This window comes from Pungitius pungitius, chromosome 5, assembly GCF_949316345.1.
Source record: "Pungitius pungitius chromosome 5, fPunPun2.1, whole genome shotgun sequence".
NCBI classification, from domain to species: Eukaryota; Metazoa; Chordata; class Actinopteri; order Perciformes; family Gasterosteidae; genus Pungitius; species Pungitius pungitius.
The window spans coordinates 787,902-813,177 of record NC_084904.1 but is presented as its reverse complement, the minus strand read 5'-3'; the positions used below and the strand labels follow the sequence as shown (position 1 = coordinate 813,177).

Here is a 25,276-nt window from a genome sequence, read left to right as displayed (position 1 = left end):
GACAAAGACCTCTTTCATTAAAAAAGGAATGGTAGCAACTCTTAAAACTTAATTAGGCTGTTAATTATTTTACAGGAGTCCTAACATCCTTTTTCAATCTGGATGAAACTGTAATGGTCTTTCAGCGAGATCAGTAGTGGAATTTTCCCCTCATTACCATATTTTAAAGCAGCACTAACACAATTTTAAGTAATGGCTAATGCAAATGGTACAAAAGCGTGAGCAGAGCTTGTGGATGAAGTGGAGAAGAAATGATTAAGGGATGAGAGAGGAAAGAGGATGAATGGTGAGGATGTAATAAGAGGGAAAGCCAAGTGGAGAGATTCACAGGAAGGAGGACACACAAGCAGATGATGAGTGAATAGAAAGGGGAGTTATAAAAAGAAAATAAGGAAGCGGAGAAGATGAGAGGAAACAAGTAGGGCACAATAAATGAGGAGATGAGGGGCGAGGAACAGACGGAGGAGAGAGGTGATAAAAGCAAAATAAGAGGAAAACCTGGCAAAAGAAGTGGAAATACACTCGAGCTTCAAAGCATCAAAGCAAACAACCCTACATATTTAACATAAAGAGGCCTTAAAGCACTCCTCATGTATTTACATCCTCTCTAGCTAGTAGGAGGGGATTTGTCTGCAGCTATTACGAAGAAGACAAAAAAGTAGAGGGATGCTCCTTTTAATCTGCCCTTAAAGTCGAGAGGCTGATAACAGGCTTTTAGCTACAAGCAGCCGGAGTCATTTGCTCGAGGATTTGTTGTTGTCACATCAGAACAAGTTCAGAAAGCATGAGCCTGATTATGCATGAAAGAAATCCTTTGATGAGGCACACAAACGCTCACAAATGCCTAAGCATGATACACACATTTGCAGCAGAGGTCACTCTTGATGGCGACAGTCTCATTTACCACTTGGGGGAGCTGTGAGCCACTCAAATGTCTCCCTTTCCTTCTTAATTAAGCCTTTGACTCAAAGTTTAAGTGGACGCTTCTGAGTGCCGCCGTGGTTAATGTGTGTGTGTATCGATGGATGGATTCTGTTCTGTTCTTTATTTTTGTGTGGTGTAAATTAACGTTTTAGTACAAACACTAAACACAGTGAATCTAGTCATTTTGCATAATTGTATGTCACAATTCTAATGGCGCTGTGATGTCCATATCAAATAAAGTTTAAATAAAAGTATTGTGCTGATGTGTCGAACGACAACCAGCGCAAACAGATTCAAACTTGATATTCAGGTGATGTTTGTCCTACTCAATTTACACCGTATTCTGACACTCTGGTTGGAAATAAATAGTCAATTAATCAATTAAATCTAAATGAATGCCTTTGAGCGGCTGTTTACAAATGAAGATGGATTCTGAGGGCAGCAGGGCCAGCTTTTATTAACGGTAGAGTTCAGTTTTTTGCTTGCACTGAGTTTGGAGTTCTTTTGTAGTTTGTATTGCCAATAGTCTCAACCAATTCCGTATCGAGTGCGAGTAAACTGAGTGGAAAACAAAAGAGGCACAATACGATGCCTTCAACGCAGTCTTGGAACCCATCGGCAGGCATCTGAAAACAATTTAGCTTTTAATTTTGGCCAAAACATGTAACTGTTAACTGGGTCTGATTTGTTGTCTTGATAAACAATCAGGGACGAGACGCTGTTTATTCACAAATTGCATATCAGACAGTAAACAGTGACCGGTGTCTTGCCGCTTGCTACCGTAACTCAAATGGCGTCTTTCTCCCAGATGCCGAATAGTCATCAGTACAAGACGGATGGGGTTCAAAATGAATTCAACAACCAGTCAGTGACTGCAACTATTTAGATTATTCATTAGTTTATGTTTATTATTTTTCTAAGAACTTAATTCCTTATTTCAGGATCTCAAACATTTTACTTTAATAATAGTGGAGCGAATATCTTTGCAACATGTGAAAACACATCTCTCGCTCCTGGAACTTTGATTATTTGTGCCTGTCTTTGTTACCAGGTCACACTACACTACTACTAGACTGATGACGGTGAGTGTTTGTTAACTCAATGCTAAATATCTCTCCATCACATTCAACTTAAGCATCTGCTTCAAATCCCCAAATGTAACCCGTATGCATTTTTTCATATGCAATTATCAATTTGCTTTTGATGTTTGAGACCCAACCACACCGCTGCACAGAAATGCCCTGATATCAAGGTCCCCTTACTGTACATGGAGCAATATAAATGGATAATCCTTCCTGATCTTAATTATGATCACTATCACACTCTATTTAAGGAATCTTCATCATATTTTTAGTTGAAGGTCTAAAGATTAAATTCAGAACATGTGGGATGAAATATATCCCTTCATCTCTTTCTATTACCGTAAAGTGGCTTGTTCCTAAATAATGTGCATATGTGTACAAGGTGTAGCATGTTTTATAGCAGAGGATTTAAAAAATCCACTCTTAGACGTCCCTTCTCTCTCATCCTCTCGCTCCAAAACCCACACGGCTGTCCCACACTCCCTATGTCTGCGTCTCCATCTCTTTGATTTAAAGATGAATAAAACACCACGTCCCATTGGAGTTTTAACCTGACTGGGTAACCTACATGTAACCGCAGGATATCAAGTGTTGTTTTTTTCCGTACATTTCTTTTTATTTTACCCCATTTTCTTGTGTTTTTCCGTTTCACTTTACTAGTACACATCACGCACGCTATCTGAACTCTGGTGAACAAGGCGAATAAATTGACAAATAGTGCTTGAGCAGAAGCGACAACGTTGCTTACAGGTTATGTTACAACACGCCATCTTTTCTCACTTGGAGGCTACTCTACATTAGGATTTAAAAATCTTAAAAATCTTTTTTTCCTCATTTTGATTGATACATAAATACATGGAAAACTGGCACTAATGTTCAGAAGCTTTTCTTGAGCAATTAAGACCTCTCTGTGCTCAGTGTATTTGTCTTTTCTTTTATTGAGTCATAAAAATAAAACAAAAATGCTGCTCAGACAGTCTAATTACTGTTAATTCTTAATTATTGTTACTTTATTGTCCTACACCCTGGTATATTAGGCTGTCTTTATGTGACAAGATAGGAGCTGAAAAAAAGAGAGCGACATTGTGTGGGCGCTGCGTTTGGACCTCTGAGTGGCGCAAGGATCTGCTTTTTGGAGCCAGAAAGACGATATCTGCAGCGATGGAATGAGGAGGAAGCACCTATCTGAATAAGGACTAAGAGGTACACACCCAGGCTCAGTTTCATGGGCACTCATGCAAGCACTGACCCTCACAATGAATGCTGGGCAGACATGCACACATCCAATTTCCCTTTTTATCCATGAGACAACCAGCTCTGGCGCTTTTCCATCCTTGTACCTGACAAGCAGCCTCCCTTCAAAAAGCCCTCAAGTCTGCAAGTTCTTTCTAAATAGGGTTCCGATTTTATATTATTGAAGGGATCAAACAAGAAAAACGTCTGTAAAATATCCGACAGCTTTCAATAAGGAGGATAATGTTCTGCACACAATAACCTGGACTGTACGCAGTGGTGTGAAAAAATGCAGGCTCCAACTCTGTATGAAGTTACTATGGATGAAAAAATAAGAATTGGGGGATCGTTTTTAAAGATTTATAAAAATTCGAGATATACCTCCATCTTGATTCTTGGTGTATTTTTCATTTGGCATCATAGAATGTGAGGGTGAAAAATGTTTAAGCGAGGTAGAGAATTAAAACCACAACTCTCTTCTGTTGATGGCAATAATTAACTGCAAATTGTCATATCAGTGTTATCTAACGTGTGTGTCCCTGTTTCTGTGATCAAATGCAAATGTGCTTTGGGTTTGGAACGAACAATACTCCGTCAGTGTTCATTTTGCACATTACAAATAGTTTGTTTGGAGGGTATCGTCATGGTGACTGAGTGAGGTGGTTTGCATGTGTGAGCCGACTGAATGGCGCGTGCCCTCGCTGGGTCCAATAATAACAGGCTTTGTAATTAGCACAAACTGTCTGACCAATGGAGCTTAAACAAAGAGTTAAACAAAGGAAGTGATGTGAGAAATATACACATGAGACTCCCGCTCCGCCTCAGTCAGCAGGGATCGCTGTCCATCGATCGGCGGGGCTTTTTGTCATTGACGGAGTGCGTCCAATCTGCCACAGAAAGGATTTAAAGGAGGAGGAAACATGGACAACTCCGCTTAGCTTGCTCTATCTCCTCTGTGATCCGCATCCAATGAAGAGCTGTGGACAATCACTACTTGAAACTCATTCCACTTGCTTTTTTACTTGGCACAAACATGCGGCAAACCCCCCCCCCTCCCTCCCCCCATACTGCACTGCTGGCAGTCGCATCAACCCCAAGTAACTGGCAGGGATGAGCGGCCAAAGAGAGAGAGAACGCGAGTAGTCATTTGTAAATGTGTCCATCCTTATCTTCTGTGGTGGGGATGGAAAAAATAAAATAAAATATGGAGTGACTTTAGTCATATTTCCATGACAACAAACAACTCACTTCAGATATATAAAGCCATTAGATTGCACCGTGTTGCACCATAATGATAATGAATGATCAATCAATTGAAATACCCCAGCTTCTTCACGGGACCCTGAACGAGAGACATTAGAACCAATGACCTACACTCATTGACCGCGTTGAAGAGCGCTCCTCAATGGGAAGAGATCTTATCTCTCTTCTGTCTGTTAATTCTTGTGTTTGTTTAATTTGAATCAATGAATAAAATATGTTCCTCTTCGTCAGGTGGTTCATTTTTTCCCGTCTACATTTGATGCATTTGACCGAGGATCATTGGTTCCGGTGAATTCTTAGAGAGAGCGGGTCAAATCCAAACTTCACTCAGTCCAGTGAAATGTAACTGCACTGCGAGGGGTGCTCGGTGAGCCAATGCGCTTGTAAACACAAAAGCAAGTGTTAAGAATTAAGGCAAATTGGCTATTTTGGCAAGAATCCAAAGCTGGCTGGCTACTCTCCAAAATGACCACAGCTGCAACAAACTCTCAAATTGTGAATCAAGCGAACTGGTGCTGAATCGATTCTCTGCCATCAGACAGGAAGAAAAGAAGGCTGAAGTTAATGAGGGAATGTGTCACCACTTTGGTGCATTCACTTTGCAGACACAACTCTGGGATTCTGCAATCGATTTTAAATCATCTTTTTGTCGACCTTCTTACCAAAACTTGACAAGCATAAAGGACAAATAATGATAGAATGGGGCTTAATATAAAGAGAATGGTGAAGGAATTATGCAAATACAGCTGGATCAGCATGCATATATTATGTACGTTCAAGTAAAATCCATAACAAATGAACTTAATAATGATAGGGATGTACCCCTTTATAAGAACGTATTTAGGCAGTATGCTCTTCTTTCCATCAGATTATTCTACCACAAGTTCTACCACACGTCCTTGGTTTGAGATCAGAGTGATGTGCAGTTAGGGGACTTTTCTTTGATCGGCACAGCAAAAAGATTGCAAAAAGAAAACAGATCATAAGACAAGAGAAAATCTCTCATTAAGTAACTAACAATGACATCTAACAATAAAAGAATGAGCCAGAAGTCAATGCTTGAACTCACTGAAAAAACACTGAAATGAAAAAGACAAAATGAAAATGGATGAGGATAAAACATAAAACATCAACTTACATGGGATTCCCAAATCACTCTTTTCTTTGGTCTCAGTTGACTTCTGAAACAGTGAACCTTGGGACGAGAAAAGAAGGGGATGGAATGGATGAGGAAGGGAGAGGAACACAACAATCAAAATCAAACAAATAAGTCAAATAAAATGGGACAGACATGCCAGGACATGGACACAAAAACCCCCCTCAGAGGGGTAAAGGACGGTTGCTGCTGTTTGGTCCGCTGAAGCAGACAGAAGGAGTAGAACACAGATAAACTGCTGAGGTACTGATGTATAATGGACGGGCTGCTTCATAATGGATAAAGGCAAACACAGCAACATGGTGTGCTTGAAAGCTTCCTGCCAGACCAGCTGGAAGACACACGGCTCTACAACAAAGGGCAAGAAACACCGACGAGGTTAAACAGGGTCGTGTGCAAATGTTAACGTACAGTAAGACACGTCCGTTGTGGAGCGATGGGGCGTTTGCTTTAGCTACATTGCTCCGGGCCTGCGGTTGCATATTCCAATACTGTTTTCATCAGATTTGCCTTATTTTTTAAATTTAATTTACTTTTCAGTAACAAATGCAATGCTTATTAATATCGAAATAAGTGATAACAGCAGGAGCCACGTGACATGAATCTTGTTCCGATTATTAAAAAAAAAAATCCTAAATTGATTGCAGGAAAATGTAACGTACATGATTTGCTGTGTAAGTGCATAAGATAGACGAGATAAGGACAATGCAAGACAACAAAAGAGCAGAAGACGACCATGAAATGCCACAAAATGATTATGATCCTCAATCAAAAGAAATGAAGAATTGAGGAGATTCTCTGCAGAAACTGACGGTCGCTATGTGTGTTTTTGCTCCACAGGTACGTAGACCTAAATGGGGGTCATCACCAACCCTAACAGCCTGCCACCAGGGTACAGGAAAAAAAAAACACGCCCCCCCCCCCACCCCCCCCCCCAGAGCGGCTCATTTTACAAGCAGGGGAGCACAGCAAGAAGCAGAAAGAGAGAACACGGCGAAAACACGCTTTTGACTGTTACCAATTTGAGCCTTGGGTCTCACAATGGTCCGATATCCCAAAGGGGGCCCCGACAGAAAAAGTTTGGGAAGCCCTGCAGTGAGTGAAGTGTTTTGTGCTCTAAAAGATGACACAGCGGCGCTCCGACTGAATCTGTGCCAGGAATCCTGATCGATGTGTTAGCAAAATGCCAACAGGCCAAAAGATATAAAGCAACACAAACAAGTCGAACAAAAAAAAGTGAAAGACCAACACACCAACGTACACACAATGTACACACACACACACACACACACACACAGAAAGAGATGAGGCACTGAGGCGGGCAGAAGTGAGGTCAAATGGATTTCTACATCTTAGGATTCAACGGGACAACGGCAGCGAGAGAAGGTGGAGGAGATTGATATAAAGGTGGGAGGTGTTGCTGGAGAGAGAGCCAGGAAGAAAAATAGAGTAGGAGGAGAGTAAAATGCTTTTGGAGCTCAAAGTCAATTACAGAGTACCTCTCTAAAAGTTGAACTGGCCCCTCTACATTGACATTATCAGTTCATTCACAAACCACTTTTAAAACAAAGCTCTGCAGTTAAAATGTGAGAAACATACTTCACATTTATAACCTAAACAAAGAAAATGTAGTTTATATATGGATCTGTTCCAACTTCATTTTAAATTATTTCTTCTCCTTTGTGCTTTACTGGTGCAAAACATGTTAGTGTAAGTGTGTAAATGTTAGTTTGATACCGCCAATGACTCATTTTCTGTTTGTGTCCCATCTGTCAGATCAATCATTCAGAAATCAAAAGGAAAAACACACACACACACACACACTCTGCATGGATTTCCGTAAATGCTACAGGAAATAGCTGAAACATTAGTGTTGACATAAAACCAAGTCTATGGAGTCATTTTAAAGACTGGAGATCAATGAGGGGAAGTGAGGGTGAATCTTTAGCTCTCTTTAATCCAGGATTCTGTGGCCACACCTTACAGACCTTCAGGGAATCCACAGAGACAGTTTATAATGTGTCTGCATATACAGCAACCTCTGTCGATAATGTGCACACAGCCAAAAGCTTTCTGATGGATTTCATAATTCGATTCCATTGCTCATGACATTGAGCTTTCCCTGTATGTCCCTTTGTCTGATATCAGACAGAATCGTCAATTTGCTTCGCTCTGTTTCCACCTGTAGTTTGACATCGCCTCCATTCTAAGTGATCATTGTGCAACAACATTTAAAGTTGACTGAGAAAACAAATGTGCTGCCAGGGTTTTAAGAAGTGGAGCAAAGTAAAAAAAAAACAACATTAATAGCAACGTCTGTAACTGATGTCCATGTTGCACAGGACAGCTTGACAATCCTTGACAACACTCGGCAAGTAACACCCGGGCTGCATCGCTACTTAGTAACCCAGATGAAGAGATGATGTCCCAGTGCTTGGTCGGATGCATTATGTAACAAACTGCATGGACATCCTACTGCATCCAGCCGTCTGCTCTGCTTATTCTACAACGACGTGCAGCCCAACTGCTGTCGGAGATCGAATCCCACGGAGCGAGGGAGCAGGTGAAAGTTTTGCTGGCAGAAGAGCAGTGACGGAGGTGACGCTCCTCCTCGCAGTCCAAGCACGTTTGTCTCCCCCTTTGACTACAATTTTGCTGGCGCCAGCAGAGATATTCTGCATCGAGTCATTTGAAAAGCGCTCAAAAAATGTAACATGCAGCTGTTTGAGTTTGAGCACGTGGGACCCCACCACAGACACGTAAGTGGATCTCACCTGTGCTCACGGATATTGATGGATTTGGCCTCACGAAGAGGGTCAAAGGTTTAAACTGCACCTTTAAGATGAGTTAGTATGAAACGGTGTGAACTTTGTAGGGGCAGCAGCTGCATTGCTTACTAAACGCATCCTTCTACCAAATCCTCAATCCACGTTTCCCTTCATCTCTACAGGACTCCTTACTGTGACTTATTCAACATCCACTTAATCAGGAACTGAGATTTGAATTCTGCAGAATAAATGACAAAGATTCACCTGCCCATTGTCTGAGAAAATGTCAATCAGCTATCAATAGTAGCAAGATTGTTTCAATAAAGTGAGGCCGGAACCTCAACCTGGTTGAAGTTTTAGGTTTTTCGAGTGAAGGACAAGTCCCCCAATTTAGACACAGAAAGGAATGGTGTTGTACCATAAGTAATGAAGAAGAAAGCGGTAAAACTAAAGTCAATCATGACGACCATCAAAAGCCAAACCTATAAATGATGGTAAAATCAATCTAAAACAGCGGGGCCCAATCGGTCGATCGCCAAAGGCAATGCCGGTAGATCACCTGACCTTGGGAAAGAAAATGTCGTCGGGTCACCACGCATGTCAAGTGGAAACGTGGTCGTGCTAATTAGCGAAAGCCACCCTGGCTCACTTATCCCAGTAAGGGAATGACGAGGAATGTATGGAATGGTTATGAAGGATCCCTCGCTTCTGACAGATATAAAAGTAGCTTGTGAGCCCACAAAGTGTAGGCACCCCTGATCTATAATGGCCACAGAGCACATCTAAGAACAAATCCCAATAAAAAAGGGGAAGGGGAGCAGCTGGGTTCTTGGAGGAAGGCATAAAACCACAGGGTCTGAAAGGCAACAATGAGGATAGGAGATTAAAGGAACAGAGTATATGTGGTTGCTGGAGAACTGCAGAGTGGAATAAGAAAGAAAAAAACAAGGACAAACGACGGAAAAGAAAAGTGGCAAACTTTACTGCAACACTCGCGAATACGCAAGCTCGATTAAAGATAAAAAAGAACACTGTGAAGCCGTGTGACACAAAGATTTTACTTAAGCCCAAGAGTTTTAACGACAAGTCTCTAAGGTACCTCAGCACAACCATTTTGACAACTCTGCCAAAGCCCTCAGACTTAATTGGGTTGGCTGGACACTAATGAAACTTGCTTTGTCTAAGAAGAGGGTAAAAGAGACCGTTTCTATACTTACTTCATTAAATGGAGAATCAAACCCTGCACGTTGCGGTTACATGAAATGCGTCGGAGCCCCTCGACTACGGCGCCACGGACGGAATAATGATTTTCTAACATATTCAGGAACAATATCTGAGTTTTTCAACTGTTTTAGAAATCAGCCAAATGCATTACTTATACAACACTCCTTTTCAAGGTTCATTTCATTCATACTAGATCTATTGATGCATATCTCAGTATGGAGTGGTGTTGTAAATGAACACATTCGTTTGTCAAGTTAAACCTGCTGCTGTTTTTTAACACCTGACCTTGCATCACCACAGCAATGGCCTTCCTCATCTGGGATCAATTCACTTTGAGTTCAATTCCCATCTCAAGCAAACACAGCGGGCCGTTTGGTTGCATACTCGTCCTTCATCGTTCGGTACGTGTCTTCTATACATGTGGAAGAAATACATGCATTTTTTTTTTACTATAGCGAACTTACTTTGCATGCAGAGCCCGTCGGTGCAGTTCTGGGAGTGGAGCACCGTCCCATCGCAGTCCTTTCCTCCGTTTTTAGGTGCTGGGTCGTTGCACTCCCTCCTCCTCCATTGGGTGCACTCCGTCCCACAGGCCGACCACTTACTCCACTCGGTCCACACCCCGTCCACTGGGGGGAAAGGATGGATCAGCGTACGAGACAAATGAGAAACAACCTCCCCCCCCAATAAAAAACAGTGTATATAGGGCATAAAAAAGTGCAAAAATATTTGTAATGTAGAGTATAATGGAACAAAAAGAAATACATACAATAAAGTACAATATCACACATTGGAATTATACAAATATAGATACAATCAGATTACAATTCACTCACCGGTGCAAAGTGTAGTACAGGCCAGTTTCTGAATGGCCTGTCCATCACACGGCAGTCCTCCATTGAGAGGGGCGGGGTTAGTGCAGCTCCGGGTGCGTTTCTGGAAGCCCCGTCCACAGCGACTGTTACACGTAGACCACTCCGTCCATGTAGACCAACCACCGTTTACTGTTACAACCAAGAGCAACCGAGTTCAGTACCTTAATCAATGCAGTCATCAGCCATCTGAGTCCTTCGTTTCCTCAACGATGCGCTTTGGATCCATCTTCTACAGGGAATGAGTGCGAATTGTTGAACGACATTAACCCTTTGTCACTTTTTGACATGAATGTGGAGTTTGAAATTGGTCATAATTGTATGATGTGTTTGTGTTTGCTAAGCCTTCCTCAAAACGCCCCTTGAGAATAGAAGAATGAAGAACATATGCTTGATGCAATTGTAACAAAGGTACCAATCGAAAAGCCTCAACATTTGTGAGATTTAAACAAACTCTGTTCTTGAATGAAGGAATCAAGCGGGTAGAGCTAATATTCCACCAAAGAGGCCTCCTGTTCAATCGGTAAATCTGTGATTTTAATGTGCTGTTTTTGTCTCCATGGGTTCAGTGTGTGTTTTTACACATGCCAGGAGGCAGTTTGTTCACTTTAATTACCAGGCTTGTTTTTTTTCTAATGTTACTGTCGTACAATGTTTTCCCGCCGTTCAAACTCCACACACACACACACACACACACACACACACACACACACACACACACACACACACACACACACACACAGTGACAGTTATAAGCTACACATGGTTTAATGCCTAAACCTCTGCTCGTCGATTGCTTAACCCCAGAACCTTGCAGGGAGAGGACAAAATCTCTATTAGCGAATCGTGGTGCTTTGAATGAAGGAGACGCTTTTTGACAATAAACAATCTGCATTTTATTGTCTGAATGCATGTTTCTCTTTCTTTGTTTCCGTGTATATCTTTACTTACTGGTTTTCTTTGCACCTCTACAAGATTTCCCTGCACCCTGTCATCATTATTTGAATTAATGTTGTTTTTCACAGGACAAAATGTGGCAGCGCACTGCAGACAAAAATAAAAGGTGAGCAGAAAGTGTTAGAATGATGTTACAAGGAGAGTCGACGGAGAAGTGGGTTGAAATTCCTCTGCTGCATCTCGACAGCTCTGTCTCTGCCCAGTGGACGGTGCCCACTCCGCCGCCAAATGCCCGATTAGAAATGACTCATCAGAGGGAGAGAGGGAGTGACCGGTAGGATCCGGTAGGATCACTTTGGTCATCTACCTCCTCACGGGTTGTCTCCTCTTGTGTCTTCTCCCACTCTCTCCTCCTCTGCCTCTCCTTTGTCCTCACCTGTCTCGCATCCATCTACAGCTGCTCCGTTTTGCCCCCCCCACCACCCCCCATGTTATTTTTTCCCCCCCGCTACTATTTCACCTTGTCAACAGTGTCAGTCGGGCGCTCGCGGAGCCCGAAGAGATTGAACCACAGATTGAACAATCTATTTCTGTAAGGATACATCAGTGTCAAAACACTCCATCTCTCACTGTCTATATCCAACCTGCACACGTGCACGCTTTCCTTTGATTGAAACACTCTCCCGGTGAATAGGAACAGTGGTACGTTGGAGAGAAACACTGTGCATGTGCAGCGAGTGTGAGTGCTCTTCTATACGTTGCTGTTCCTCAAAATGTTTCCTATTCTCGCTCCTCTCAGGCTGCCATTGGGTAATAAGGGCAGACACGGCGCGGGATGTTTTTCTCCCTCACAGCAAACTTTGAAGAAAAAAAAAAAAGAAGCGCATTGCCGAAAAAAGAAAAAAGAAATAAATTCAGAAGTGAGCGATTCAAAGTTCCGTTGTGGTTTTTCACAGCCGTTGTCGTGCCATATGCTCCACAATTAATGTGATTGGCGGACTCTTGGCCCGGAAGCTCTGACGTTTGGAAAGCCCGACTTTTGTCATTCAGAACTCAAGGAGCGATTGTTGCATTTGAATTGGGGGCGAGGTTAAGGGCGACGTGGGAACACCAGGCCAATCACAAAGAGCTAATTTGGCGTGGCAGATGGGATCTGGCTCGGCTGATCAGACGCATCTAAACCGGCGTCACGCCAACGCCCCCCCGGAGACGGCAGCGCGTAAAACGTACCGTAAACAATGACGGTTGCCGTAGTGCTCCGTCGCTTGGCCACGATGTTCTTGGCCACGCACGTGTAGTTGGCCGTGTCGGACAGACGCGCCTGTTTGATGATCAGGTTGTGGTCGATGGTGATATAGAAGTTTCTGTCCTCCGCCGGATCAATTATTTCTTCGTTTTTCAACCACTCCACCTGGGGGAGACAGGGAGGGGGGAACATGAGGTTAAGGTTTTCCAAAGAGATCTTGAAGAATGTAGCAAATAAGGAGACATGGAACGATGGCCTTTGTCTGATGCCGTGAATCCAAAGAAACTAATTAAACCAGAGATGTGTTCATTCGTCTTGAGGTTTTTTTTCCAACCGCTATAAAACAACAATGTCTTTTTTCACAAATAATCCAAGTAAAGGAAAAAAAAAATGTTTCACTGCTAGATGACATTCAAGATGTTATGGAAGGACTTATAATTGGATGCCGCTGTAGACTTTTATGGTACGATGTCACCATTGAAACCCATATGAATAAATATGTAGGAAATGAGGATCGGCGGTGAGTACCAACCCGATTATTAATCTTCTAAAAAATGTTCTTATTAGAAATGTAATGTTCACAAGCAAATAAAGCACTTTGTGAGGTTGGACATTAACATAATTCGAAAGGATGAAATGACTCCATCAAGTCATAGAAAACATACTGTTGTGAAAGGCAAAGACACTGGACCCTTCACCTGGTTGGCAGTGAAGAAAAGGAGGAAGATGTACTTTGGGTGAAGGGTAGCGAGAAACTGTCCCATTTATGAGGCTAATCACATTTCCTGAGTGCTGTATTCACTGCTCTAAACCCTCCTAAATTCAACCTGTCCAAACTTTATGGCACGCACATGAATGTCTGAGTCACGTTGTTTAATTCCCCCCGTTTAATTTCCTCCAGCCTTCGCATTAGGAAATGGAAATCTCAGATGCAGAAAGGAGGGAACTCAGTGTTATCGTTGAGCTTAGTGCCTTCTCCAGCTCGGCTGTCCTTCTTCTCTCTCACTTATTCTACCTGCTTCTCTCTCTCTCTGATCTTTAAAGATTCAGCACTGCTCTGGCCAGAGGGCTCACTGTAGCCTTGAATTCTCCATCTTAAGTGAAATACTCCATGACCTTTTAGTTTCCATTACAAAGTAAAGGTTATATTGGAGAAAAGCAAAAGCAAAAGACAAACAAACAAAAAATATATATACAACCAAGAGTTCATCCTTGTACAAAAAAAAGTGTTGGTGCTGTCTGGCAAACCAAAGCAAAAACATGAGTGTAATAAGGATCCTTTATTTATTCATGAGGGTATTTATATAAGCTGTACTGTGGCCACAGAGAAAACAGTACAATGGAATAGATTTGTTCCATCTTGTTTCAGAGATATAAGGTCACTGGTTGGTACCACATGAACCAAATAATGACAGGAATATGTGAAGACTGATGCTGCTTAGCAACAGGCTCCTCAAACAAAACACTTTGACCAATAAAATGCTCATTTCAAATCACAAACTCATATCTCAAGACTTTAAAAAGCAGCAGTAGGAGCTGTGGTCTAGGTTTAAGCAGCACATATTTTGGCAGTGCAGGTTGGATAATTAAGTTACTTAATTTGATAACATTTTTCTGGTCAATGATATATTACTTATACGTTGAGTAGATGTGTTTAACCGTATTGCGTTACCTCCTCTTGGGTAATAACATGACTTCAGACTTTATTCGACACAGAGAGTGTGCTTAACACACTATGATACAACAGTCACACACCTGAAAAGTTGAATTTAGGAATCGTGGGGAATGATTCGGTTGAACATCTTCATTACAACAACATGAGATATGCATCCTTTGTTTTGAGGTTGTTTCATAAAAACAGACACAACCGTGACTGGCAGAAGAGGTTTACAAAGCGCGCAGTCTTCAAGTAGTGTGAAAGATGAAATTAGTTCAATTTGATAAAAAATGAAATTGATAGTGAAAGTGAAATCTAAGTAGCTCAGAGAGTCTGACTGTATTCAGCTATAAGTAAGTTAGCTTAAATGGATTATTTCATGCACTCCATTTTATAAGCTTCAGTCCCACTTGGGAACAGCCAGAACTTTTACCACATCTCACAAGAAGGCTTAATGTTGGGACAGTACTGGACAATTCTGTAACATAAAGGCCATTCATGCCCTTGGATTTCCTGGAAAATTGATATGCTGACATATTATGCTCCGGAAAATTTCCATTTGAAAATAAGGCTGTGACAGTGATTCAAATGGTTCCATCATGACAGAAAGAACTCTTAACCTCAAGCGAAAATCATCGCTTCTAATCTCTTCTAGACTCACGGCAGGTTGAAAATGGGTTGTTTATTACATCTGCTTCTTAGTACATCTCCTTCTCCTAACAATGCTAATAAACTACTGTCACTCAACCAAACCAATGAGCAAAACATGGCCCCCAACTCCCCTTCAAATGAATTAACCTGCAGGACCTTTATCAGGCTAATTATACTGCAATGCTAAAACAGTGTGTGTGTTGAAAACTAACATATGAAAGCAAAAATAGTTATTTGCTATTGAATTTAAACAGTCCATTTGTCTGAAAACACTTCCTATAAGGGAAATTAAACACATTCCCAATTCACTGTTATGTAATCAAAATTCTAGCATTAGTATCTATTGTCGGCTATTGTGTGACAATAAACCGAATATTTGATAAAGTCTGAATTTTGTAGCATGTTGGACTGATGTGTCCTCCGCTGGGCTCAAACAAAGGGGCCACATGTGGTGGCTATACTGCCACTTCCACCGCATCATTACCCACAGCTGGTGAAAGGGTCTCGGTGTGTGAATGGCAGGGGGGGGGGGGGGGTGATTGGATCGAGTCAACCCCCGGGGAGAATGGGTATTTGTTATTTTAACTCTTGCTCCCACATCACCTGGCTGCCTCTCTCTCTCTCTCACACACACACACACACACACACACACACACACACACACACACACACTTAGTAGATATCAAATAATGGCATTATTATTATAAATTACAGATTTTCATGTTTTGATTTAGCCTGACCCAATGACATTCTTTTGCCTAAAAGGTAAATAGCAAAGCGTGTGCCCCTGATCACCAGATAAAAGTAGGTTTGGGAGAGCGATGCATTATGATGAGCAAATATTTCCGTGTGTTGTCTTACTTGCAGCCTAAGGACAAATGTCCCATGGTTTGCTGTGCAATTGTAAGGCTGCAGAAAATGGTCATATATTTCCATATTGCATCTTTCTTTAGCATTGAAACAAAGGCCTGGTCGCACGCTGTGAAAGATAAAAGATGTGTACTCCGTGTCGTTACACTAGAGCAGCAAAACATGTTTAGAAAGGCGAAGCTTTGCCGTGTATCTGCTGCCGAGAACAGAGACATCACAGTCGCACTGTGTCAGAGAGACATATTGTAAATCTTACCAAAGCAAAACAAATAGCAGACCACAGAGCAAGAAGTGAGATAACAAAGCAAACAATATCTATGACAAATGCTAAAATATGACATGCTTTCTAGAGCCACAACAAAGAGCATCATATGGGAGTTGATAACTGCGCAGAGATAAAGTGTCTGTGGATAAAATCTGCCACTGAATCCCAACATTCCTTTATTCAAAGTAGTAGCAGGCGCTAATACAAAGATACACAATAATGGTGAGATGCAAAACTAAAAACACCCGTTACAATGAAATCGAATTCTACAATCAATGGCAGGCAAATCCAGCTGTAATGTCTGTGCGTGAGTCACTGAAGTGTTAATATAATCATCCCCTTGATTAGCTAAATTATCTGGATTCCTTCAAGACCACAGATGAGTGGGTTAAAGAGCTACCAGAGTGATTACTCTACCTGTGTGTGGGCGTGGGATGAGTCTGTCCATGTGAGGATCATTCCAGCACGCGAAATGAGAATGTTGGACATTAGAGGACACAGACAGTGGACAGACAGGGATAAATGGCTAAAGGAGTACGGTTCTCTTTGTTTAATGCATGGGGGGGGAGGGTCTGCCTCAACACTGATTCATAAAAAATAAAAAGAATTGCATCGGGGTTATACATGGAGATTTTTCAAAGGTTCATTTCATGTCTACCTAAACAAACCGGTCTAAGAGAAACTGCCTTGATATAATCGTCTTAAAAATGACGTAATCTGGGATTAAGTCCAGAGGTATCATCATTTTCATATAGTGAGTCCTGTGCTTTCAGTACTGCATGTACAAAGTAGAGCACTTTGAAAGGTTCGGTCATCAAAAGCACGTTGGTGAGTGTTTACAAAAGGTAAAGGTTATGGTTTTATGTTCATAAAGTGAACATTTATGCAGTATTTTACTTTTAATGAATCACCTTAACCGTTCTTTACCAATCGTCTAACCAAATATAAAAGTCATGCTCAATAACACTCTGAGTTCAACACCACAGCTGAATACATTTTTATGGGGCCAACCTTTGTGGCAGATATATGAACAATATGCTGTTAAGACATACATTCTTTTTCATGGTCTCCAACTTAAAGCTGCCCCGTGACCAGAGTACAAAAATGGACTTTCTCTGCACGGTGCGTTGTGAACATTTAGAAGATGTGCATGTCAAGCTGCTGTCCCTGCGAGGACTACTTCCACGCTGTGTTTGAATGGACTTGTACAGACTTGGGAGAAGCATAATTACTCTGTCAATCATAACGCCTTACATACTCTGGGCCCTCTCTGGCAGCGCCTCACACTCAGATGCACACAAAAGCACACTGCCAGGTGCGCCACACTCATCATTATTGGCTACGGCCAGCATCTGAAGAGCCATCGCCGTAATAGGCATGCTTGTTTCCATTATCAAGCACTCGTATGCGCACGTATGCTCAGATGGACGAACTAATGAATCCACACAGACGTACACAGTAAAATACATGCCAGCGTAGCTCCCAGGGGCCCGGGCGGTGCAGTCAGCAGAACAGAACCACCTACAGAGAAAAAGGAGGACTAGAAAGCAGAAAGGTGAGAAACTAAAATGACAGAGAGCACGGATGAGAGAGGGTCAGATAAGGAAAAACATGTGGAGGAGGATGCAGGAATAAAAGAAGAAGACCCAAGTGGAGTGGCAGGAGGCTGGAGAAACAGAGAGCAGGTGGGAGAGAACATATTGAGAGGCACAGACAGAAAGAGAGCGAGGAGGAGAGAGGGAGGATGAGAGATGGGTGTTGGCAGAGCACACCATCCATCTTCTCTTCTGCTGCCATCAGCTTTCTTGATACAAACCCAGACAATTGGCTATAACTGTCTGTGTGTGTGTGTGTCTGTCAGGGGATGAAAAAACGTCACACACCCACTCACCCACCCACCCACCTACACGCATCATCCGCCTCCTGATCTGCATCTAAGTAAACTAGTCATCATGCTATTCATTTGTGAAGTAACAAAGGCCATTACTGGCTACTCAACAATCTTTTTTTTGTGTGTGTGTGTGTGTGTGTGTGTGTGATTATATTAGACAAAACAATTAACTTTTGTAATGAGATGAACAAAAGGACTTATCTGTTTACACGAGAGTAACCATCATTGTGTGTTCTTGAATTGCTTCCCCAATCAGACGATAATGCACCAAATGAAACTCTGAAGCACCAGGAAGTGTTTGACTTTGATGCTTCATTCACGATTCATTTAACAATCAAGACACATTTCTGTCTGTAGATAGAAGCAATACGTACTATTCAATCTTACATGAAGGCTACTCAGACAATAGAATGTAAAACACTGTGTTCACCATACAGCCTCCCATAAAGACTGGAGCAAACAACCAGTTACACGGGGAGTGCCAGAAGTGGCAGCCCTTCATTTGTGTGCGGTTGTGTGTTTTGTGGGTGACTGGGTTCATTGTGGTTCCTCCACAATGCTGTGACTCTGCTTTTGGCATCTCTGTACCTGCCTATTTGTAGCATGCAGCACGCTCTTCATCTGCACTTCATCCGTTGCTTTGAACCCAACCAGATCTTCCTTTTTTATTTGGGCCGATACGTTTAGACCACTTGCAGTTGCTAACATTCACAAAATGTGAACAGTTCAGGTTGCCATCAAACAAACGGTGACAGATTTAGGAATATATTCCTCAGACAAAAGCAGATAATAAATAACAAAGATCAAACTTGAGATCAAAGTGGGCAGCATGTCTGACACCCATAGACATTGTTTCAATGCTATACTTGAGAACGGCGTTGTCCATGCAGTAATCAGAAAGAGGAACATCGGCACTCGATGAAATTGATAATGTGACGTTTCTTTTACCCGCAGTGTACGTTTACCATCTCACAACCCGTTCTTAATTGGCCATATGTGCTGGTGTTTCCGTCTGCATCTTCACCTCACTTGGGAGGTGATTAGGACAATCCTGCTGCCCACGGCCACTGTGGGGAATGTACTGACGCCACCGACCCAAACCACAACGCGCTGCACGCCAGAACTGGACAGATTGTGCAGGTTAGCACAGGGTCATTGTAGATGTGCACGCGTGTACACAAGATGGACGTGTGTCGAATGTGTGTGTGTGTGTGTGTGTGTGTGACTTTCTGTGGGCGTGCCAACATGGGATTTGAGAGGCTCTGACAGCTTAATTAACTGGGTCCGGTCGAGTGATATAAAGACCTAATCAACCACAGTGACATAACTGGGTCGCGGTCAACAATCATCCTACACTCATTTAAAAAAAAAAAAAAAAACTGAAATTCTGTTTCAGCTTTTTAAGAGATTTTATTGCATAGACTTATATATATTGTATATTTGGGTCGTTTTTATGCGATAAGACAGACAGGCTTTGGCTAAATGTTATAGATTATACCATAACATACTTCCATATTCAATAATGCTGAGTTTTGTGCGAACAATTGGGAATAATACGTTTCAAAATGTGTGATTAGTTAGTTATTTTTTAATCTATTTTATCTATTACCAGCATTATAGTAAAATAGTAAAAATAGTACTTTTACCCATATGCTGTTGTACTGCAGAGTCAAAAAGAAGAGTAAAAACACACACCATAACTGTATGATTTATTAAAACTGATGTTTGTCCCAGAGGCCCTTTTCATAAGAGGAATACCACTAGGAATTAATATCATACCCACGGAAGAGTTTGAGGAGCAGCAGGGCAACTCAAGGTGTCCCACGCAGACAGAACTGGGACACAGAAGGACACCAAGTTGGACTTGGAGCGGCCTACAGAGGTCTATTAATAACCTACTACTCCCCTGAATGATGCATGGCACACACACATGATACTCACGGATTATTTTACTCAGCTTTGACTTTGCGAGACACCATGACATACTTTAAATAATGTGTGGCGTCAGTATGTCAGGAGAGCTAGAAGAAAAAACCCAAAAAAAAGCTAGTTGTTGGATCCCAATGTGGGACGTAGAGAAGGAGAGCAGAGTAAATAAAAGGGAGAACAAACAGAAGCAGGTGAAATGGAGGAGAGCAGAGTAAAGAAAAGGAGAAATAAAGGAATTTGCTCAACGCCAAAGGAGGTCACAGATGTGCTCAACAGAAAGCCTGCACACACACACACACACACACACACACACACACACACACACACACAGCATTACCTCTGAGATTTAACACAGGTGCAGATGCTTCACAGTGATCTATTAGACTCACCCTCTCGTGTCAACATTCAGGAGTGCAAAGAGAAAGGGAGAGCGGGAGACGGATGGGGGAAAGTCTCAAGAGAGCGTCGGACGGAGAAAAGGTATTTCAACGGGGAAGGAGGAGCGAGAGAAGGATACAGAGCTTAGGAGGCTGTGGAAAGGGGGGGGGGGGTGCAGACCAGGAGCAGATAGCTGGGGGTGATCCATTAGAACTAACCAGACAATATCAACAAATAGGAAGAGGAAGCAAGAGAGGGGAGGGGGGGGGGGGGTGTAGTGGAATGAAAAGGTAATGAGGAGGTGAGGGAGCATAAGGGAGAAGCAGAGCAATTTGGAATTTCCATGCTGTCACAATTAAGGAAAGAAAGATAGAGGGGGGGGGGGGCAGGGTGAGCAGAACTGGACAGAGGTGCTGAATGGTTAGAAAAAGTAAATGAAAAGAAGGTGGGGAGAATGTAGGGGGAATCTATTAGGCCCCGCTTTGGAGGATCGCTAGATTCGCTGTATCTTCGACTCATGGTGCATGCGGCTGGTGAGTAGATGGGGGAAAAAGAGATGTGCATAAAGTAAAGAATTAAGGAAATGACGTAGAAGTTTAAAACCATGGAATGGGGCATATAAGTGGCGGGGGGGCAAAGGTTGAGGCAGAGAAAAGAGAAAAAGTATTTCAACGTCAATGCTAGTGAATCATTGAGTACGAGTACATACAACTATTATCTAACAAGCAATTCTAAAAGAGTTTCCTAGAAAGCAACACTTTAAAGAGACGGATTAAAGTTGCTTTGCATTGTATTCTTTTCCAGGAAATAAAAGTCGATAAACGAGTGAAAAAGAAAGAAATATGTGTGGGAGTTAAGATGGATATAAGATATATATAAATATATTTTGAATTGTTGTTGTTCATCAGCATTTAAAAGCAGCTCCATCCATAATAATTAATTATTTGCGAAACAAAATATCATAAAAATAATGTATTTTCCTTAAAATAGCTTACTAATTCTCAGAATAACAGATAATCGGAATCAACATGAGACATATTAACAAACAGAGTAAATAGAAAAGGAAGCCGTGCTAGCTGAAGAGAGAGAAAAACAACAACAGAGATGACAGTTTGGGGATGGGAAGCTGAAATGAGACCCTGGGCTCCAATCATTGGAAGAGGAGGCAAGACGGAAAAACTTCCAAACAGCTCAGACATGTTGGGAAAAACGTTTCCCCAAACAGATGCTGACCTGGTAACAGCTACACTCCGAATCAACACCTCAAATATCACCTGGGAAATACTTTCTGTAAAGAACTGAAAGTTAGGAAATGAGAAGAATAAACCTGTTCCCCTGGTTGAATGCACCACGGTATTCTATGAGTTCCTGATCGGCTGCTTCAGGAGATACTGTGGAGATTCCTCATGACTTTAAACAGTCTGCATGACTGACTCTCCAAATGATTGACAGCTTGTTAAATGACAGAGGAGCCCCGTGAATGGTTACGGGTCAATGGGATGAAAGTCTATCAGTGTGATGTATTTCACGCGCCAAGAGTTGTGTCATGAAGGATCAGAAGGTTAAGTTTAAAAATAAAAAAATGCACTAAAACCAAAACCTCCACTCCTTAAAATGCCATATTAAGTAAATGATATCTGTGCATGAAGACTGCTACATGTGTTATGAGACAGAAACTAACCATTTCAGTACTAACACACAGTTGTGTGTATCTGTGTGAGCATTTATTCAAGTTACCTTATGTGTGTGTGTGTGTGTGTCAAAGATGACTCACTGTACAGTGTAGGAGTGCTGATGACACTCCATAATTATTAAAGCATGAAGAGGTTCTGAGCTGATTGGGGGCATGCTAATCCTTTTTAATTGACTCTCCAGCTCTCCAGTGTTATTAAAACCGCCCAATAACAAAATCAGCTTTGCTGTATTAGCCGGGTCAGCTGAACGACGGGAGAGCTCCCTGTTTGTTGGTGTAGCGTTTTGTTGGGATGTACAGTAAAGTACGATCATGTTAAATAAATAGCTAAATATACGCGTAGAACACAAGCCTATTTCAGTATATTCAGTCTCTGTGGTTTGGTCCCAGAGGTCGGGGGTCTTGGACATATTTGACACATGGGTTCACAGCTCATTTATTAATGTTGGCCTTTTTGAAACTTCGAAACAAAGAATGTTGTTTTCGTCTATTACAAATTGAGTTGTTATTTTTGGTGACTAAGATTTTTTTAACAGTACACTATGAGGTCGGATGTGTTCGTCCTTTAAAACAAAACCAGCACAAATATGAACCTGCATTAGTCGATAATGAATGTCTTTGATTTTACAGTTATGACTGGCTAAAAATGTGAAGCACATTTTCTCTTTATGGTTCCCCAAAGACCTAAATGAGCATCTTATCTCTAAGTGCTCTACACCCTCTACAAGGTCACACTAAAGTAAGACTAAAGCTGTCTAACCTTTGAAAGCAGCATTTCCGTTAATATAGCTGAGCAGAAACTTTGATTCAACACTACCAAACACATTAGACATGGTGTTAAAGGGAAAACTGTAAAATATTGATTGATATTCTGATCACTTATCATTACACAGATATGGTCTGCCCCTGTGATAACGTTTTGTTCTCCACACAGTCGCATTTATGAAAATAGGAATTGCTCTGACAGTGACCTCTTATAGTAACTCACTGAAGACTAAACTGAATATTGATGTAAGAGAAAAGCAATTAATTGGTGACAATTATTCAAAGCGCTGCCTTATTAAAGCTTTTAAGTCTATGGTCATAAATGAGGAATTTACTGCTCCAATTGCTTGAGTGTATAAAATTATCTCTTTATCCTTTCCAGCAGTTGGACTATTTTTAGGTTTCAAAGTATTTGAAAAATACATTTTTATAATAATATATGTTCAACCCCCGTTTGGAGGCCGGTGAGCACAGCTCTACAAACTTCAAAAGATGTTGTGCTCCGTAAAAAAAAAAAAACTTCGTAAAAGGGTCCAACAACTGATTGAACTTCACACAACAGAACAGCGTTTTTGTCATTTGACACTGTGGCGCGCGGCGTGGAAAACAGTGCGTCCATTCACGCACGAACAACGCAGTCAGGAGCGCCGAGGGCAGCGCGGCCTCTCCGCCGTCACGTCGCCATCAATCCAAGGCTTTGTCTCAGAACCCGGTCAGGGTGCAGCCATAGTGACGAAAAAAAGAAAAACAGTCGACCGCGTGAAAGGACGTTAGAGGAGGACGCGAGCGGAAATGGAGACGTCGATATAGATGGAAGGGCTGCGAGCTTTAAAATAATGCAGTGGAAACAGTCAACAGAAGAAAAAAAAAGAGTAAAGGGTCAGCATGTCAATACCAGCACATTCACTGCAAGACAGACATTAAAACAGGGGGGTTAATTACAAAGGTGTTTGGACGGGTAATGAAAGGGGAGGGAGTAGTTCCTCCTAATTAAGGGTGTGCGGAGGGGATCCACGCAAAAACGCCTTCATTATGTCCTACTCGAGTCAGGCACCCACTCAAAGCCTCAGTCTCAAAAAGAGCCAAGCCTGAGACCACAGGGAACCGAAAGTGTACATGATCGCTGGCCTGCATGCTTCCTGCGTTCTATGAGGACTGAGGAAAAAAAAAAAAAACACAGGTTGAGTCACCAGAGACAAAAGCCAGCGTGTCCAAATGTAATGAGAAGCTTCCCTTTCTGAACTTTAATTGTAAGTTTCCTTAAATGACCTGGAGGAGAGACAGATTTACTGTACTCTCAGTTACAGTTGGGATCAAAGTCCTTTTTTCATTTGAATAAAAAAACGGACTGAGAAAAACGTGTTGAGTGTAAAGAAATAAGCCAAAACAACAGGGAGGAGATTGAAATTGAAAACAGAATAAAAAAATAAAAAAACCTTTTCCAATGCAGCTCTGCAGTTGTGCTGCTGTGTGAATCTCCGGCTTATCGCTCCTGACGGAGGCCTCTCCTCAAAGCCCCCTCCCCTCTCCCTGTGTGTAACCGTATGCAAGTGTGACAACATTTTCAAAAACACAAACAGGTAATGGAAGAATGTGGCTCTTTCCAGTAGAAGGAGAAAAGGACTCAAAGGGATAAGGCTCACTGTTAAATGTGTTCGTGGGTAAGGGGGCGAAATCCCTCTCCACAATAAACGGAAAATACCTTCACAGCCGCTTTTCCTCATCCGCCGCATTTGTAAAATTACTCTGCAGTTATAGACCATCGCACCAACATTTTAATAATGTTAACACCATTTCAATCATTCTCTACGGTAAAAAAAAAAAAAAAGATTGCGGACTAATCTGTGGATTAGGGTGATGATTTCTGACAGAGGTTGAGGATCAAGGTAAAATGTGATGGGAGATGAGCTGTGGGGCTTACAGCTCGCTCAAAGAGGATTAAGGTGAGGATCTATCGGCCAAGCAGCATTATATCAATTGTTTTTGAGCACATGAACACACACACACACACGTGATTCTTCGGGTATGGTGGTCACAAGCAAAACGACTAAAGATTCAGTGCTTGATAAAACAAATGAGAATCAAAGATAATTCCCATCCGTTTGGGTTTATTACGTTTTATCTATTCAGAGGTAAGAGGGAGTAAAAAGGCATTCTTTGATGGATAGATTTGCCTTTATATCCGTTTGCAGAGCTTTGTATGAACGAGGTGGTAGGTTCACAGGGAGCATACTGTATGTTTTGAATTTGTTCACAACTTGCAAATCCTTTATCTCGCAGCATTTAAAGCGGCTTTCCTCTCTGGATGTTTTCTTCTTACTCCAGAAAGCCTCCCCCAGTAAACGTCATCGTATGACGGATTAACAACTGGGACTCCAGGGGCCTGAGGTGGACCGGGCCCGCGTGTACAGTACACCGTGTGACCGTGGGAGCGCTTTAGCAGTACTTCACCGCTGATGCCATCCGACAGGAAAGTCCGCCAGGGTTTGCATCACAAAGAGTCCTTCGCGCC

At 42.0% G+C, this 25,276-nt stretch overlaps 1 protein-coding gene across 2 annotated transcripts in view; it reads right to left on the bottom strand.

Annotated features, from left to right (window-relative positions):
- Window positions 1–25,276, bottom strand: part of LOC119224513 (netrin receptor UNC5C-like) — a 143,835-nt gene that overhangs the window by 17,483 nt on the left and 101,076 nt on the right. Inside the window, exons 5-8 of one of the 2 annotated variants that reach the window (XM_037481522.2) lie at window positions 12,650–12,830; window positions 10,487–10,654; window positions 10,115–10,279; window positions 5,641–5,697 (exon numbers count right to left, since the gene is read on the bottom strand). In XM_037481522.2, the coding sequence (XP_037337419.1) occupies window positions 5,641–5,697; window positions 10,115–10,279; window positions 10,487–10,654; window positions 12,650–12,830 (571 nt within the window). The remainder of the gene's footprint in view (window positions 1–5,640; window positions 5,698–10,114; window positions 10,280–10,486; window positions 10,655–12,649; window positions 12,831–25,276) is intronic. The other variant, XM_037481523.2, reaches the window with a different exon arrangement.